General features: G+C 39.1%; 2 protein-coding genes across 3 annotated transcripts; both read left to right on the top strand.

The window, feature by feature from the left end:
• The first annotated feature begins 1150 nt into the window (after window positions 1-1150).
• On the top strand, window positions 1151-5626 carry LOC132186407 (probable LRR receptor-like serine/threonine-protein kinase IRK). Its single transcript, XM_059600372.1, has 2 exons — window positions 1151-3322; window positions 3913-5626. Exons 1-2 carry the CDS (start codon window positions 1836-1838, stop codon window positions 5360-5362), a joined length of 2937 nt encoding a protein of 978 aa, XP_059456355.1. The 5' UTR covers window positions 1151-1835; the 3' UTR covers window positions 5363-5626.
• Window positions 5627-8692: 3066 nt separating this feature from the next.
• On the top strand, window positions 8693-13852 carry LOC132188234 (U-box domain-containing protein 62-like). Of its 2 annotated transcripts, none has more exons than XM_059602646.1 (8): window positions 8693-9343; window positions 9436-9787; window positions 10078-10159; window positions 10786-10843; window positions 11331-11419; window positions 12133-12228; window positions 12322-12392; window positions 13395-13852. In XM_059602646.1, exons 1-8 carry the CDS (start codon window positions 8857-8859, stop codon window positions 13516-13518), a joined length of 1359 nt encoding a protein of 452 aa, XP_059458629.1. In that variant the 5' UTR covers window positions 8693-8856; the 3' UTR covers window positions 13519-13852. The 2 variants fall into 2 exon arrangements, with proteins under 2 accessions (XP_059458629.1, XP_059458630.1); XM_059602647.1 differs by having other exon boundaries at window positions 8694-9343; window positions 9439-9787.
• The last annotated feature ends 383 nt before the right edge of the window (window positions 13853-14235 follow it).

Below are 14235 nucleotides of genomic sequence, written 5' to 3'. Positions count from 1 at the left end.
CTGTTTGAGTCAAACATGGAGTAATATTTGGAGGTCTCTTTTAAGGATGCAATTAAACCAGAATAGGCTGGACAGCTGCATTTAAGAAACCATAAGTGAATGGGCGAGAGTTGCGGAGGAAATGGCCGGGACCCTTTTTATTTAATTTTTTTTTTTTATGTTGAATAGAATTCATTGAAGAAAAGCCTAAAAGCAAAAGGGTTCAGTCGTGCACAGTACTCACTCACACCTCTGCAGTCTGCATTCTGCATTCTGCACCACACCCCCCCACCACCACCTTCCGCTGCTGCTTTCTTTTTATGACTTATTACCCCACCTACCATTACCCTTGCCCACCTACTTCCTTTATTACTTTTCCTCTTTTTTTCTTTATCCACTGTCCACCCAACTTCCTTCAGTACTCTCGTTGCCCTTCCCTTTTCCCTAATTTACTCAAACCTGCCATTTCCCTCCTACCCACCCATTCATCCACATCACATGCTTTATCGTAAATTTAAGCTATGGTGGTTAGTTAAGCTGGAATTGTCAAACTTGTCACTCAACCTAAGCCTTAGACACTCTTACCAAATTCCATTCATGTCTATGTTTCCCTTGATTACTAAGTTGTCCCTAGTTTTCATTTCCTCCCATCAATGCTTCTTTTATAATTTTATGTCCTAATATTTGCTCAGATAAATGAACCGATTAATTTAAAAAACTTCTCACAATTGTCTGTCAAATTGTTGCTACTATACGCATAACAGAAGCGCTTATACGTACGTACACATACAATTGCCCTCGAACATGTAACAAACACGTAAAGACTACTAAAGACTTAGAAAAAATTGATCAAGCAAGAACAAAGTAACGACTTTTAAGGTTATTTTAGCTGAATGTCATAACGGCAATATCCAGTGAAATGCGGGGGCGATACCAAAGTTAGATGGGCAGTCACATATTACATTACCAAAAGCGCAACGTTGAAAGATTTTGCCACTTGTGCCATCCACGTCAAAAGAACTTTACTGATAACGACTACGTGTACGCCACGTAGGAATCAGTTCCACTGCACAGATCATGCCACGTGTCTACAATCTAATAAATAGCCGCCCAGCTACCCCCTGGTCCGCTTTTGCCGTTAATAAAAACTAGAATTAATTCCCCCTCTCTCTCTCTCTCTCTCTCACAGTGCTCACACTGACACACACACACGAACAGACCTTTCTCTTTCTCTCTCTCTCTCTCTCGAACCTCAGGTAACCGTTCGGTGGTTCAAATTTCGCCGGCGAAGTTACTGGTGAGTCTTCCCCGAACCCTAGCTCTCGGCGAAGCAGCTTCTTGTTTAGTGAAATCCACGGCGGACTTTCCGGCGAACCGTTGGATTCTTTGGCGAGACTTTTGAGTGCCCTGCTCTGCATTTTGCGGTCCTCAGATCGAAACCTCTCGTAGTCTCTTTGTCCTGCTTTTCTACCTCTCTGATTGATTTTTCTTTTTCTAAGCTGAAAACCTCAGCTTTGCGAAGCAATTTCTAAGGTTTTTGTACAATTTACCTTTAAACAACCTTATTTATCATTTTCTAGCTTCTTCTTTTTTTGCGTCATAGGGATTTCCCATTTTGCCAAAGCCACTTCTTTTCAGGTATCTCGTGGTTTCTGTTTGACCCTTCTTGCTTTCCAGAAGCTCCAAATCTAGCCGTTGGAGAAAGTTGGCCGTTTATTGCTGTACTTTTGGTATCAAGCTTCTCTTTTGAAAGCTCAGTATTCGTGATTTCCGCCTCTTCTGCGTCAGTATTTTCTGGGTCGGCACTAGCTTCACATGGCTTTATTGGGTCTTTTACTTTGTTGAAGTAGCAGACAATGCGAGCTTTCTTAAAAATGAAAAGGCAGCTAATCAGTTTGCTTGCGTTGCTTCTGGCTGCTACAGTCCCAGTTTTTGTGAGATCCCTGAATCCGTCTCTGAGCGACGACGTGTTGGGGCTGATTGTGTTCAAGGTGGATATCCAAGATCCAAAGGGAAAGCTTGTATCTTGGAATGAAGACGACGATAATCCTTGTAGCTGGGTTGGTGTCAAATGCAGCCCCAAATCCAACAGGGTCTCCGAGCTCAACCTAGATGGCTTCTCTCTTTCGGGCCGGATAGGCCGAGGCCTTCTCCAGCTGCAATATCTCCGTAAGTTATCCTTGGCGAAGAACAATCTCACCGGAACCATAAGCCCCAACATTGCTCGGGTCGACAACCTTCGAGAGCTCGATTTGAGCAAGAACGGTCTATCAGGAGCTATACCAGAGGATTTCTTTCGACAATGTGGGTCTCTGAGAGTCATCTCCTTGGCCAAGAACAAGTTCTCGGGGAAGATACCGGATAGTTTGAGCTCATGCTCTACTCTTGCTTCGATTAACTTGTCGTCTAATCGGTTTTCGGGCTCGTTCCCACTCGGGATTTGGTCTATGAATGGGCTTAGATCCCTTGATGTGTCGGATAATTCGCTGGAGGGTGAGATTCCAGAGGGGATTAAAGGTATGAATAATTTGAGAGCGATTAACTTGGGCAAGAATGGGTTTTCTGGGAAGGTCCCAGATGGCATTGGGAGTTGTTTGCTGTTGAGGTCCATTGATCTTAGCGAAAATTTGCTTTCTGGGAATTTTCCAGGGACATTGGGGCAGCTTTCATTGTGTAACTATCTTAATCTGCGCAAGAACTCATTTGCTGGTGAGGTTCCGGGCAGTATTGGCGAAATGAAAAGCCTTGAAAGTTTGGACCTTTCGGCCAATAGATTTTCTGGTCAAGTTCCAAGCTCAATAGGAAATCTCCAGTGGCTGAAGGTTTTGAATCTTTCTGCTAATGGATTTACGGGAACTTTGCCCGAGTCTATGGTTAATTTTGCAAACCTTGTGGTATTAGATCTTAGCCAGAATTCATTGGAGGGTGATCTTCCTGCGTGGATTTTCAAATCGGGATTACAAGAAGCTTCGCTCTTGGAGAATAAACCGAGTGAAAACATGAATAACCCTTTTTCTTCGTTAAAGGAGAGCTCATTTGAGAAACTTGAAATCTTGGATTTGTCCCATAATGCTTTTTCTGGGGAAATTGCATCTTCAATTGGGGTTTTGAGCAGCTTGCATATCTTGAATCTGTCAAGGAACTTTCTCATTGGTCCTATTCCAGCGACAATTGGAGAGTTGAAGGTCCTGGATAGTCTTGATTTGAGCGAGAATCGGCTGAATGGAAGCATCCCTCTGGAAATTGGAGGAGTTATATCTTTGAATGAACTGAAACTGGCGAAGAACTTCCTTTCAGGGACGATTCCATCTTCACTTGAGAACTGTTCTTCTCTATCAAATTTGTAAGTTCTCTTTGCAATCGCTTATGTTTCATTTATGATTTCTTGCTTCTCCTTGTACTTTAAGTGGGTAATCTGAGGTTCTCACATGGACCATGGTTGTCGAATTGCAGCTTGACAAAGAATTTAGCTTTGTGTCCAACTATTCTTAGATGGAAGTTGCAATTGCATTCGCCATATCATAGACTCAATAACCTTTTTGCGGTGAAAAGTGGGGTTTTCAGCAATAGCTGAACTAGCTCTCTCATGATTTCTAGCCTGCAAACAAATTGATTCCCCTCGTCTTCTTTTTCTTGTTCTGTTCATTTATTTTGTTGTTTAACACTATTTGGGATGTGAAGAACCTTTATGGTGTCCTGATTTTGATGGCCGTTTCCCTTGAAAAGGATTGTGATAATACTATATTTATATGATTGTATGATGTTATCAAGTAGCATAATAGTTCTCTTTCTCTGGAAACAAAAATGAACTTCCAAGTTTCTTCCATTTTTGGCTGATTTAGGCACTTGCTACTTCTTCGTGGTTAGCTTCTATCGATTTAACAGGTTTTTAATTTCTTGTCTAAGTACTTTTGTTTTGGTTTGATCTTGCAGGATTGTATCTCATAACAGACTGAGTGGCCTTATACCTGCAGCAATAGCCCAACTTACCAACCTACAAAATGTGGACTTGTCTTTTAACAACCTTTCTGGAAACCTACCCAAGCAATTGGCCAATCTTGCCCACCTTCTGTCCTTCAATATTTCTCACAATAATCTCCAGGGTGAACTACCTGCTGGTGGCTTTTTTAATACCATCTCCCCCTCCTCTGTCAGTGGAAATCCATCTCTTTGTGGTTCTGCAGCCAATAGTTCTTGCCCCACGGTCCTTCCGAAACCCATTGTCCTCAATCCTAACTCCTCTTCTGACACCACTTCTGGTTCATTACCCCCAAACCTTGGTCACAAAAGAATTATCCTCAGCATTTCTGCACTCATCGCCATTGGAGCTGCTGCAGTCATTGTCGTTGGTGTTATTTCCATCACCGTACTTAATCTTCGTGTTAGGTCATCCACGTCTAGATCTGCAGCTGCCCTCGCATTATCTGCTGGGGATGACTTCAGCCATTCCCCTACTACAGATGCCAATTCTGGCAAGCTTGTCATGTTTTCCGGTGACCCTGACTTCAGCACGGGAGCGCATGCTTTGCTCAACAAGGATTGTGAGCTTGGCCGTGGTGGGTTTGGAGCAGTCTACCGGACTGTCCTTCGAGATGGACACCCAGTTGCGATCAAGAAGCTCACTGTCTCAAGTCTTGTGAAGTCTCAAGATGATTTTGAAAGAGAAGTCAAGAAATTGGGGAAAGTCGGGCACCCTAATCTTGTGGCACTTGAAGGTTATTACTGGACTCCATCGTTACAGCTCCTCATTTATGAATTTGTCTCTGGTGGTAGTTTGTATAAACATCTCCATGAAGGATTAGGTGGAAACTTCCTCTCATGGAATGAGAGATTCAGTATAATACTTGGGACAGCAAAAAGCTTGGCTTACTTGCACCAATCGAACATCATTCATTACAATATAAAATCAAGCAATGTCCTGATTGACAGCACAGGTGAACCTAAAGTGGGAGATTTTGGCCTAGCAAGATTGTTGCCTATGCTTGATCGTTATGTTTTAAGCAGCAAGATTCAGAGTGCTCTAGGGTACATGGCACCTGAGTTTGCCTGTAGAACAGTAAAAATAACTGAGAAGTGCGATGTGTATGGGTTTGGGGTTTTAGTTCTGGAGGTGGTTACTGGGAAGAGGCCTGTGGAGTACATGGAAGATGATGTTGTGGTGCTTTGTGACATGGTCAGGGGAGCACTGGAAGAAGGCAGGGTGGAGGAATGTGTTGATGGGAGGCTGCAGGGTAAGTTCCCAGCTGAGGAGGCAATTCCCGTAATGAAGTTAGGCTTGATATGCACATCACAAGTGCCATCAAACCGGCCTGACATGGGTGAAGTAGTTAATATATTGGAGCTTATCAGATGCCCTTCAGAAGGCCAAGAGGAGTTGGAATGAGTTTAGCTAATATTATCAGAGATTGGAAGAAGGGATTGAAGATGGGTTGTCCGGCGAAGAAGAATCCGGTTTTTATTAGGGAGAAGAAAAATTTGATAGTTGGAACACTTTTCCTTTTTTTTCTTTTTGTTGTTGCAGTTTTTTCATGCTTGTTTCCCGTTTATGTTTGTATTTCTGCTCTATGTAATAGCCACGCTACCGGATTCCTTTTCACCGGGTACCGATTTGGTTCCCCTAATGAAGATTGTTACCATGTTACTAATCTTTATCTTATTCAATCTTGTGGCTTTGATACTATCAGTAAGGAAGCCCTAGGAGTGGGGCTGTAATTTTTCTACTCAATTTCACAGTATTAGGCAGCTAATACATTCTTCCCAGTATTTCCTTTTTCCAGCCAACCCTATCCACTATACCTTTTTGGTAGATTTCTCACTTAGTGGAGCTCCAATTGGTTCAGACAAGGATGTGACAGTTATTACTAGGAAGATGAGCTTTCCTAGTCAGGAGCAATATAATGCTTGTACTCTGGCAGTGTTTTTGGTATGTATTGGACAAACCAATGTTTTAAACCTCTCCTGTCAAAAATATGATTTAAGATCCTGCCTAGTAAAATTGTTCTCCATTTCAACTAAACTGGGCTAACCAAAAGTGAACAATTAGAATGCTGAGTAGGATATAAGTGCCTTGAAAAAATTGATAGCTTAAATGAAAAAAAAAAATGAAAGAAAGAAAGTATTCTTTAGCTAAATATTTGTCATCTACATTCACTATTTCATTTAATTTAAACCTTTTTTCTCATAGATTTTTTTACATTGGGTAAGTGAATAGTGCTTACTGTAGCAATTCACCAAATATTTATTTAAATTGTCAAATCTTTTTCTATTACTATTTTAGCATTTCGATTAGCCAAAATAACATTCGGTTTGCCAAACAAAATGCTCTAACTTCCTTCATAACTAAGGGCAAATCTGACTTTCAGGCTCCAAATTAAAAAATGGTCATCCCATCTATCAAAATCATGTATTTCCAATGATATCAATGGTGAAGGTATTAGAATATAGTTTTATGAGTCAAAAGGGACTTAAGAGCCTGAGGACTTGCAAGATTCTTAGCACCCACTTCAAGCAAATAAATCTAAGCTACTGAATAGAATAATGGCGAGGGGGGAACAACCACGATGGGAAAAGAGAAAGGTAGGGTAAAGAATAAAGAGCCAATGCCCCCAAAGATAACGATGGTGAAAGTGTGGAGAAAAGAATATTGCAAACTATGATGCTGTCGGAACAGAAGCAGTCTTTTTTATATTTTGTTACCCCATCTCCTCAGCTTCCATTTTCAACTTTCTTTAATTGCCCTCTTTTGTTTGTGTTAAAGTGTCTTAAATACAACCTTAATCATGTGTATACAAATGTCTTTCACTTAAACGTCTTCCTGTTCCTTTGACACCATTGGTCCATTGGAGACTCATATAGGTTACCCTTTTTCTTCTTATTGAATTAAACTTTAATGCATCAGAATTTAGAAACCACCCTTTATGTGGAGTGGGGAGTCGAAGAATATAAATACTTATAGCCATGTGCATAGATTACAAGCAATGAGTTGTCCGTACAGCTGTTGGCTCTTAAGTTATATTAATGGTGTTGGGCCCAAGGGAACCTTAATTATATGTTGGCTTAATTTGCCATCATCGACTGGCACATGGTTCATTCATAATCTTAATTTTCTTTTACCGATGAATATTTAAGTGACAGAAAGATATATACCTACTATTTTGTAATATTCCTCAGCACTTCACAATAGTATCTGTTCTTTCCAATATACATATATACACACACATGGGAACCCATTTGCTTAGAATGATGATCTCTTATTATTATGTGTCGACTATCGAGCCCACTAGCTTGTTCGAAGCAAATAGTTTTTACAGTCTCTTTCTTTTAAGTTTTACAAATGGCGTGATATCATAATACTGGAGAGTGGAGAGTTGAGATTGAACATCACAATATGAATATTGAAAGAGCAGCACTGAAACAAAAAGCAAATTAAAGGGTCTCATTCATTCTTTAGAGATGAAAAAAGTAATAGAAAGGACACAAAGCACTATCGAAACGAAGAGAAAAAGTGTTGCATATGCACTGACAACTTTTCCTTTTTCTTTTTATTTGTATTTTCTGTTGTTTGCTTTATTGAGCGACAAAATGATACCTCTCTCAACTTTTGCTTAAGCACGTAGCCAACCGAGAGTCCTGAGAGCATATGATGTTATAGATTGGTGCATGGAAGGTCGACAAAGCATCCAAATTCCAATATTTACCCACTTTTGTGACTTCACTTCACCTCATTATTGTAAAATTCACTCAAATTTACCGCCATCCATTGTTACTTTACCAATTTTACTTATGAAATTTGGTTAGCCCCGTGATTTTTTTTTTTGGCTATAATACATTTTTAAATAAAATTATAGAAAGCGTTCCGTTTGGGTGTGCATTTAAAAAAATGACGATTTGAAAATGTGAAAAAAGCAACGTTTTCCAATTACAGGTAAAATTCTGTAATTTTAAAGGCTAGACTACAATTTTTACCATATAATTAATTGTACTGTAAAAATTACGTTGTTATTAACTCCGTTTTAAAATAACTATTTTTTAAAACCTCACGATTTAAAACTACTAAACACAAAACAAAACAAACGAATCCTAAGCAATAAGCATCCCAATGAGTTTGATAGATTGCATTCACATTTGTGTTTTGGGTCCGGGATTGACACAAACAACTTACTAAGGGCTTACGTTACATAGTGAGATTGGGTGTTATAATTAAGTTATGCAACCCTAAACCCAAGGAGTCGTATAAAATAAATTAGGTCCATTGAGTCCATGCTTGCTGGGCCTCATGGAATTAGAGCAGCCCAATGGCTTTGCTCTTCATTGCTTGCACTACAATCCATATCAGCACAAACTCGAGAAAAAACAGGCCCAATCCCAATTTTGAAGCAGACTCGACTCAAGAACAAGGAAAAAAAAAAAAAATCTCTTTTACTACAATAAACTCTTTATAAATTACCGTAATAGTTTATAATTGATAAAATAATTAAATAATTATTAATTTTATTTGTAATTATAAAAAATTACTTAAAATATATCAAATCAATTAATATAAAATAAGCGTGGAAAGTAGGATCACTTGGATTTTGTAAGTAATTATTTCTGAAAATCTTATTAATAATTAAAAAAATTAATATAATTTTTATTATAGTGTAAAATTAATTAAACATTGGAAGGCGATCCAAAAGAGAAATTTTGGCATCATCACCTCGTGTCATGCATGCCGTGGATGTGGAATCCATGTAATCTGAGTGAAGAGTGATGTAACACAAAATCAAATCCCATCTCAACCCCGAAGCCCTAGAACCCAAATTCCCAAACCAAAGCCAGTGCTCAATTCCAATTCAAAATCCCCAAAATTAAAGGGTTTCGTCACAGCGAGGACTGAAAATGTCGTCGGAGGAAATGGGAATGGGACCCTCCCACTCCCACTCCCACTCCCACTCACACTCCCACTCCAACCACCTGCTCTTCCAAGACGAAGCCATGCCCCTGCGCTTCAATTGCTCCGCCCCACAGCGCCCAAAGACCACGCGAGAGCTCACGGGCTTCATCGACGACAAGCTCTTCTTCACGCCCCCCCAAGGGCCCCACTTCCGCCGCACCCACTGGAACGACGATGGAGGTGCTGCCACGCCCAGCCCCGACGATTCCGACGACGAAGACGATGGTGACGAAGACGACGAGGAGGTCGACGACGGTGAAGTCGAACGACTTGTCAATGGTGTTGGTGTTGGTGTTGGTGTTGATGATAGCAACAACAACGACGACACTAACACTGGCAATAAGATTGATAGAAGTACCAATGCCACTGCTGACAATGGTGGTACCGACAGAATGGGAAATGGGAAAGCGAAGCACCACCATTCCACATTTGGTGAGATCTCTGTGAAATTCCCAATCCTTTTTTACTTTCCAAATTCGGGATTTTTAGTTCTTCTTTTTTAATATTGTAATTGGATTTGGTAGTAGGGTCGAGTAGTAGTAGAGAGTTGTTGGTAGGGAAGGATGGGAACGTGGGTCAATCTGTGAACGACGTGACGAGTGACAGTCATAATCATCATCATCATCATCAACAACAGCAGCAGGGAAGGCTCAGAGTCGGGGGTTACCAAAATGCGGTCACAATTGCGGAACCTGATGGGGATTTGTATTACTCTCAGTATTTGGACGGGTCTTCTGGTCTTGCTGCTTCTGCTTCTGGGCACAAGGATGTCGTAGCAGTTGTGGACAACGGCTGCGGGTTTAGTGGGAGAAAGGATGTTTCCGTTTCAAGTGAGTCTGGAGACTCACTCAGGGCGATTCTCTCCGACCCCGTTACGTACGTTTGTTTATTTGATCTTAAGCTGCTTTTTGTTGCAGCTCTCTTTCTTACTTTATTGGTTAACAACAAAAAGAAAATAAAAAACATTTTGTTAGCTCTTCTATAAGAATATGATCTGGTTTTAAATACACATGTGAATGTAGGTATGTTCTTATGTGTGTGCATGTGTGCGGGCACGTTGTGCACAATTTTTTTTTTCTCTTGTGAATGTGTCTTTTGGCCTGTTCATGATTATAATGGTATTTAATACTTCAATCATACTTTCTTTCTTTTTTTTCATTATTCAGGGGAGCTCTCATGGATGATGCGATGATATTACCTTGTGGACACTCCTTCGGTGGTGGTGGAATACAGCATGTTACTAGAATGGTGAGTTCACAGGAAATTCCTCTTAATATGGTTATTTCTGAACATTATTGAAAGTTATACAAAATTTCTGGTGCTGGGTAAAATTCGACATTCACAATACTTTTAATCACATATAAGTGTAGATAAATTGAAGTCACAACAGAATGGTAGTTTTGGGGCTTTGAAATTTGCCACTGATATGAGTGTGCCTGCACGCCATCAGTGTTTTGTGGTTATCTTGGTAATCATCATTTGTTTTTGCAAAATTAGTGAGGTGTGGTCTGCACGTGAGCAAATATATTGAAAAGCCTTGCTTCCTCATAGTATACTGTGAAAATGTGCAACATACTCATTTTATGATCCAATACAGGCACTTCCTTTGGCAACTCCTGTGCATCCTGATCTTTGAGCTGTGTTTTCTCGGTGCATTTTCTTATGGTGTTACAATATTGAGTAATAAACGTATCTACAATACTCGAGCATCCTTTTTTCGCTTGCTGTTTCATATATGATTTTTGTGAATTAATTAATTATGGGCATCTAGTTTCCTTGGTTGGAAATTTTTTTGGATCAGTGTAATACTAGACATTTCTTCGAATTGTGGTCATCAAATAGTATTTTGATTAAATCTTATGATGCATCTTCAGAAATCTTGCTACACTTGTTCTCAGTCAATTTCGGAAGACTCAATAGCTCCAAATCTCTGTAAGTCTAGATTCTGACATAAAAGATTATTGCAATCTACTTCTTATAGTTTGCGGTTCCAAGGGTGCCATGCCAGACACTTTTATTTGGTGTTTTTGGAGGGATTTACAATGTAAATGTCTGCTCTGAGAGAGACGATATATGATGAAACTAAAAAGGAAAAAAGAAAAGAAAAGGATCGTAAACTTCAGAGCCGAGAACTAAAATCTATTATTTTTGCTTTTTTTTAATTAATTTTTTTTAGGGGGGGGTGGAGAGAGACCAGCATTATTGTTTTTTTGAAGTGGTTAAAATTTCTTAATGATAGTGACGAGCTTACAATTCTTAGGGTTGCAAGAATTGGGAATTGGATCAGTAACAGTTACAGCTGAAACCAAAGATATAAAAGGAGTATTGAAGTCATGTTTAGAATGTTAGTATGTTACTTAAGTCTGATTATTTTCTTTTCTTTGTTTTTGTATTTTTTGGGTTGGCTTTATATGTTCAGCATTGCGAGCTGCTGTACAAGCATTCCGCCGGGAAGAAGAATTACTGCTTTATCGCTCATCCAAAAGAAGGAGAGAAAGGTTTGACCAGGTTAGTCTTGTTATGCCTCAAATTTTGTAAAATTGCAAGTTTCATAGTCATTAGAAATGGTGAATCTTTAGAGAGAGAGAGAGAGAAAAGGCCACAGGGGCGGGGTATATGTGGCAAAATGCCCTTATTGCTCATCCAAAAGACGAGAAATGTTTTACTAGGTTATTCTTTTTTATGTCTCAAACTTCTTAGTTTCAAAAAGGCATTACATGTGGTAAATGTCTGTGGTTGAGAGAGAGAGAGAGAGAGAGAGAGAGAGAACAGCCTATATGTGGTCAAATTTCCTTGTTTTCCAAAAGGAAATGTGTAAAACTTATAGTCTAGTTTTCTTTTTTATACTTCTGCAATTTGATCTGGGCGGGCCTGTCCTACAGTGCCTCCTTGCACCCTAATGCTGTCCTTTTGACATTATGCAGCTCTCCTGTTGTTTCCCCTGTTGTGCTTGTTGGATAGGTGGAAATGAATATGATAGATTGCCAAGTTTTAACTTTGTGTAGTTTGATCTGGCTGACCTTTCTTTTAACCATGCAGCTTTGCACCCTATTGCTGTCTTTCAACATTCTCTTGTGTGGCATGTTCTGTCATAATTTTTTGTCCATTATGGTATTAATTTTTCAGCCAGTCTGGCTTGAGAATGGACAGCCTGGCTGCTTGCAAATGTCATTACATTTTCCTTGAAAGTTCCTTTCAAATATCTATTTTGTTTCTTGTAGGACAAGGGTGGTTTTGGCGATTCAGCTCTCATGGATCCTTCTAGGGGTAGAGGCGTTCAGTTTCCATTTGCAGTGACAGACCGGGTCATTATAAAGGTTATTTTTTATGGAAAACAAAGGCCCAAGGTTTTCTTGTAATTCTTGTTTAGTAGTTTCTTGAAACTAATAATTGGAGGGAAAATGGATCAGGGGAACAAGAGGACACCACAGCGCTTTGTTGGACGTGAGGCTATTGTAACAACACAATGCTTAAATGGATGGTTAGACATTTTTCTACTCATATTCCCCTTCCCTTGTCTACAGAGTTTAAGGTTTGAATATTAGTTAAGACACCAATCTTGATATACATTGTCTGAATTTCAACACTAAGAGCCTGTTTGGAATTGCGTTTGAGAAATAGAGATTTTCAGTCAAAAAGAGCTTTTGAGCAAAAGTTTCATTTTTAAGCTTTTGCCAAAAGTGTTTTTTGGCCATTTTTAGACTTTTTGGACCCTTAAAAGCGCTTTTAATTTTTTTACGAAACGAGTACTTTTTTCTTCAAACGGACTTTTTGAGTGTTAAAAGCACTTTTAGGTCCCTCAAATACAATCCCAAACAGGCCCTAAAGATCTAATGGAGATTATGGCTCTATATAGAGCTGAAGAAGAAGAAAGAATTCTGTATTGGTGCCAAATAGTTGGGACTGATACATTGCTAAGCTGAGAGTTTGAATCTTCATAATGTACTTGGATGGTCATATAGGATGAATTAGTGTAGCGGGTACCCATTCTTAAATGCATTCTTTGAATGCTGGAAGAATTTTGAGTTGGTATACAGCAGTGCTAGTTAGAACCTTGTAGTGGCGTGGTATAGGCATTGATGTTGAAGATGAATTTGGTTGAGATCAAAACTTTTTATTTTTTATTTTTTTCTCTGACCTGATGCATTGCAGCAGATATTTTTCTCTATACCTGTGCGGATGAAGTTATAGTGACAATTGAACTTTCAGTAGCTTAGATCAGAAAACAGTTTTGGGAACGGACCAATAAGCATCATTTCAAGTAAATTGATAGATTTGATTCTAAGTTAGAATAGAAAACAAAAAGCAGGATAAAAAGAATCATGGGGGATGAGACATCAGAAAGAGCCAGATTCTCTTGGTTAAGCTATCTGGTGTAGTAATGAGCATTTACTATAATACTACTTGTCTTGAATTGTTCGGTTGAATCTAAAATAATAAAAATTGAGTTTGCTTTTATTACTGATGCACTACTCATATGTAGGTACGTAGTCAAGACACTGGACAATGCAGAAAGTGTAAAATTGCAGTATCGCTCACTCGCCAAGGTTTCAGATGACCCATCCATGAAGCCAATGTCAAGCAAGATAGCACCAAACTGGCTCTAGAGTTGCAGCATACCAAATGGAAATGTTCTGTAAAATATACTTGGTTACCAATATCCCACGATTGAAGTATGTTGTAACTCTATAGAGGAAGAGGGTTCTTGTTTGTACTTGTATTGTTAGTATTTCTTACAAGCGATCATGATTATTCAGGCCCTGTAAATTATGGAAGCTTTGTCATTGCTGATTTGGGAAAACCTGGATGAGATTGGAGATAGGAGCATTGTTATAGTCGTCTTTGCTTTAGAGCAACGTTGTATTTAAGTAAAGCATGTGTATAAAAGGAAAACGAACGTGTAATCAATTTTGGTTTATAAGATCTGGTGCTACTTCAATTTGTTGGTCTCAGACTCTCCCTCTCATGCAACTTACTTTTGAACAATCCATTTGCAAGCCAAATTTGGATGTTGCTCTGACCCAATAGTAAGTTTTTATCCGCTTTGAGTACCTATTTTGTCCAAATGTTGGATAACAATTTTTATATGCTTCTTGGCGCTCCATTTATATGCTTATTATGTATTTGGGTTGCATAGCCCCTTTAGCGTTTTGATATTTACAATTACTTATAAAAATAAAAATAAAAAATTAGTAATTTTCTTGCTTGAATTACTAGCAATTTAAACAACAAATATAAAAGAGTTTTTAAATAACACTCTACAATAATGGATGAGAATGCCACCCAAACAAAGTGAAGAAAGCTAGTAACTGATGAAGTGAAAT

Source organism: Corylus avellana, chromosome ca7 (assembly GCF_901000735.1).
Source record: "Corylus avellana chromosome ca7, CavTom2PMs-1.0".
Lineage (NCBI taxonomy): Eukaryota > Viridiplantae > Streptophyta > Magnoliopsida > Fagales > Betulaceae > Corylus > Corylus avellana.
The sequence above is the reverse complement of the archived record's forward strand: the minus strand, read 5'-3'. Positions and strand labels throughout refer to the sequence as shown.

What these genes read in the sequence shown, in the direction of transcription:
- LOC132186407 (XM_059600372.1), top strand. Translation starts at nt 1,836, where the DNA reads ATGCGAGCTTTCTTAAAAATGAAAAGGCAGCTAATCAGTTTGCTTGCG. An exon ending in TGTTCTTCTCTATCAAATTT is followed by an intron (nt 3,323 to 3,912) that starts GTAAGTTCTCTT and finishes TTGATCTTGCAG; the next exon opens with GATTGTATCTCATAACAGAC.
- LOC132188234 (XM_059602646.1), top strand. Translation starts at nt 8,857, where the DNA reads ATGTCGTCGGAGGAAATGGGAATGGGACCCTCCCACTCCCACTCCCAC. An exon ending in ATTCTCTCCGACCCCGTTAC is followed by an intron (nt 9,788 to 10,077) that starts GTACGTTTGTTT and finishes TTCATTATTCAG; the next exon opens with GGGAGCTCTCATGGATGATG. An exon ending in TACAGCATGTTACTAGAATG is followed by an intron (nt 10,160 to 10,785) that starts GTGAGTTCACAG and finishes ATGCATCTTCAG; the next exon opens with AAATCTTGCTACACTTGTTC.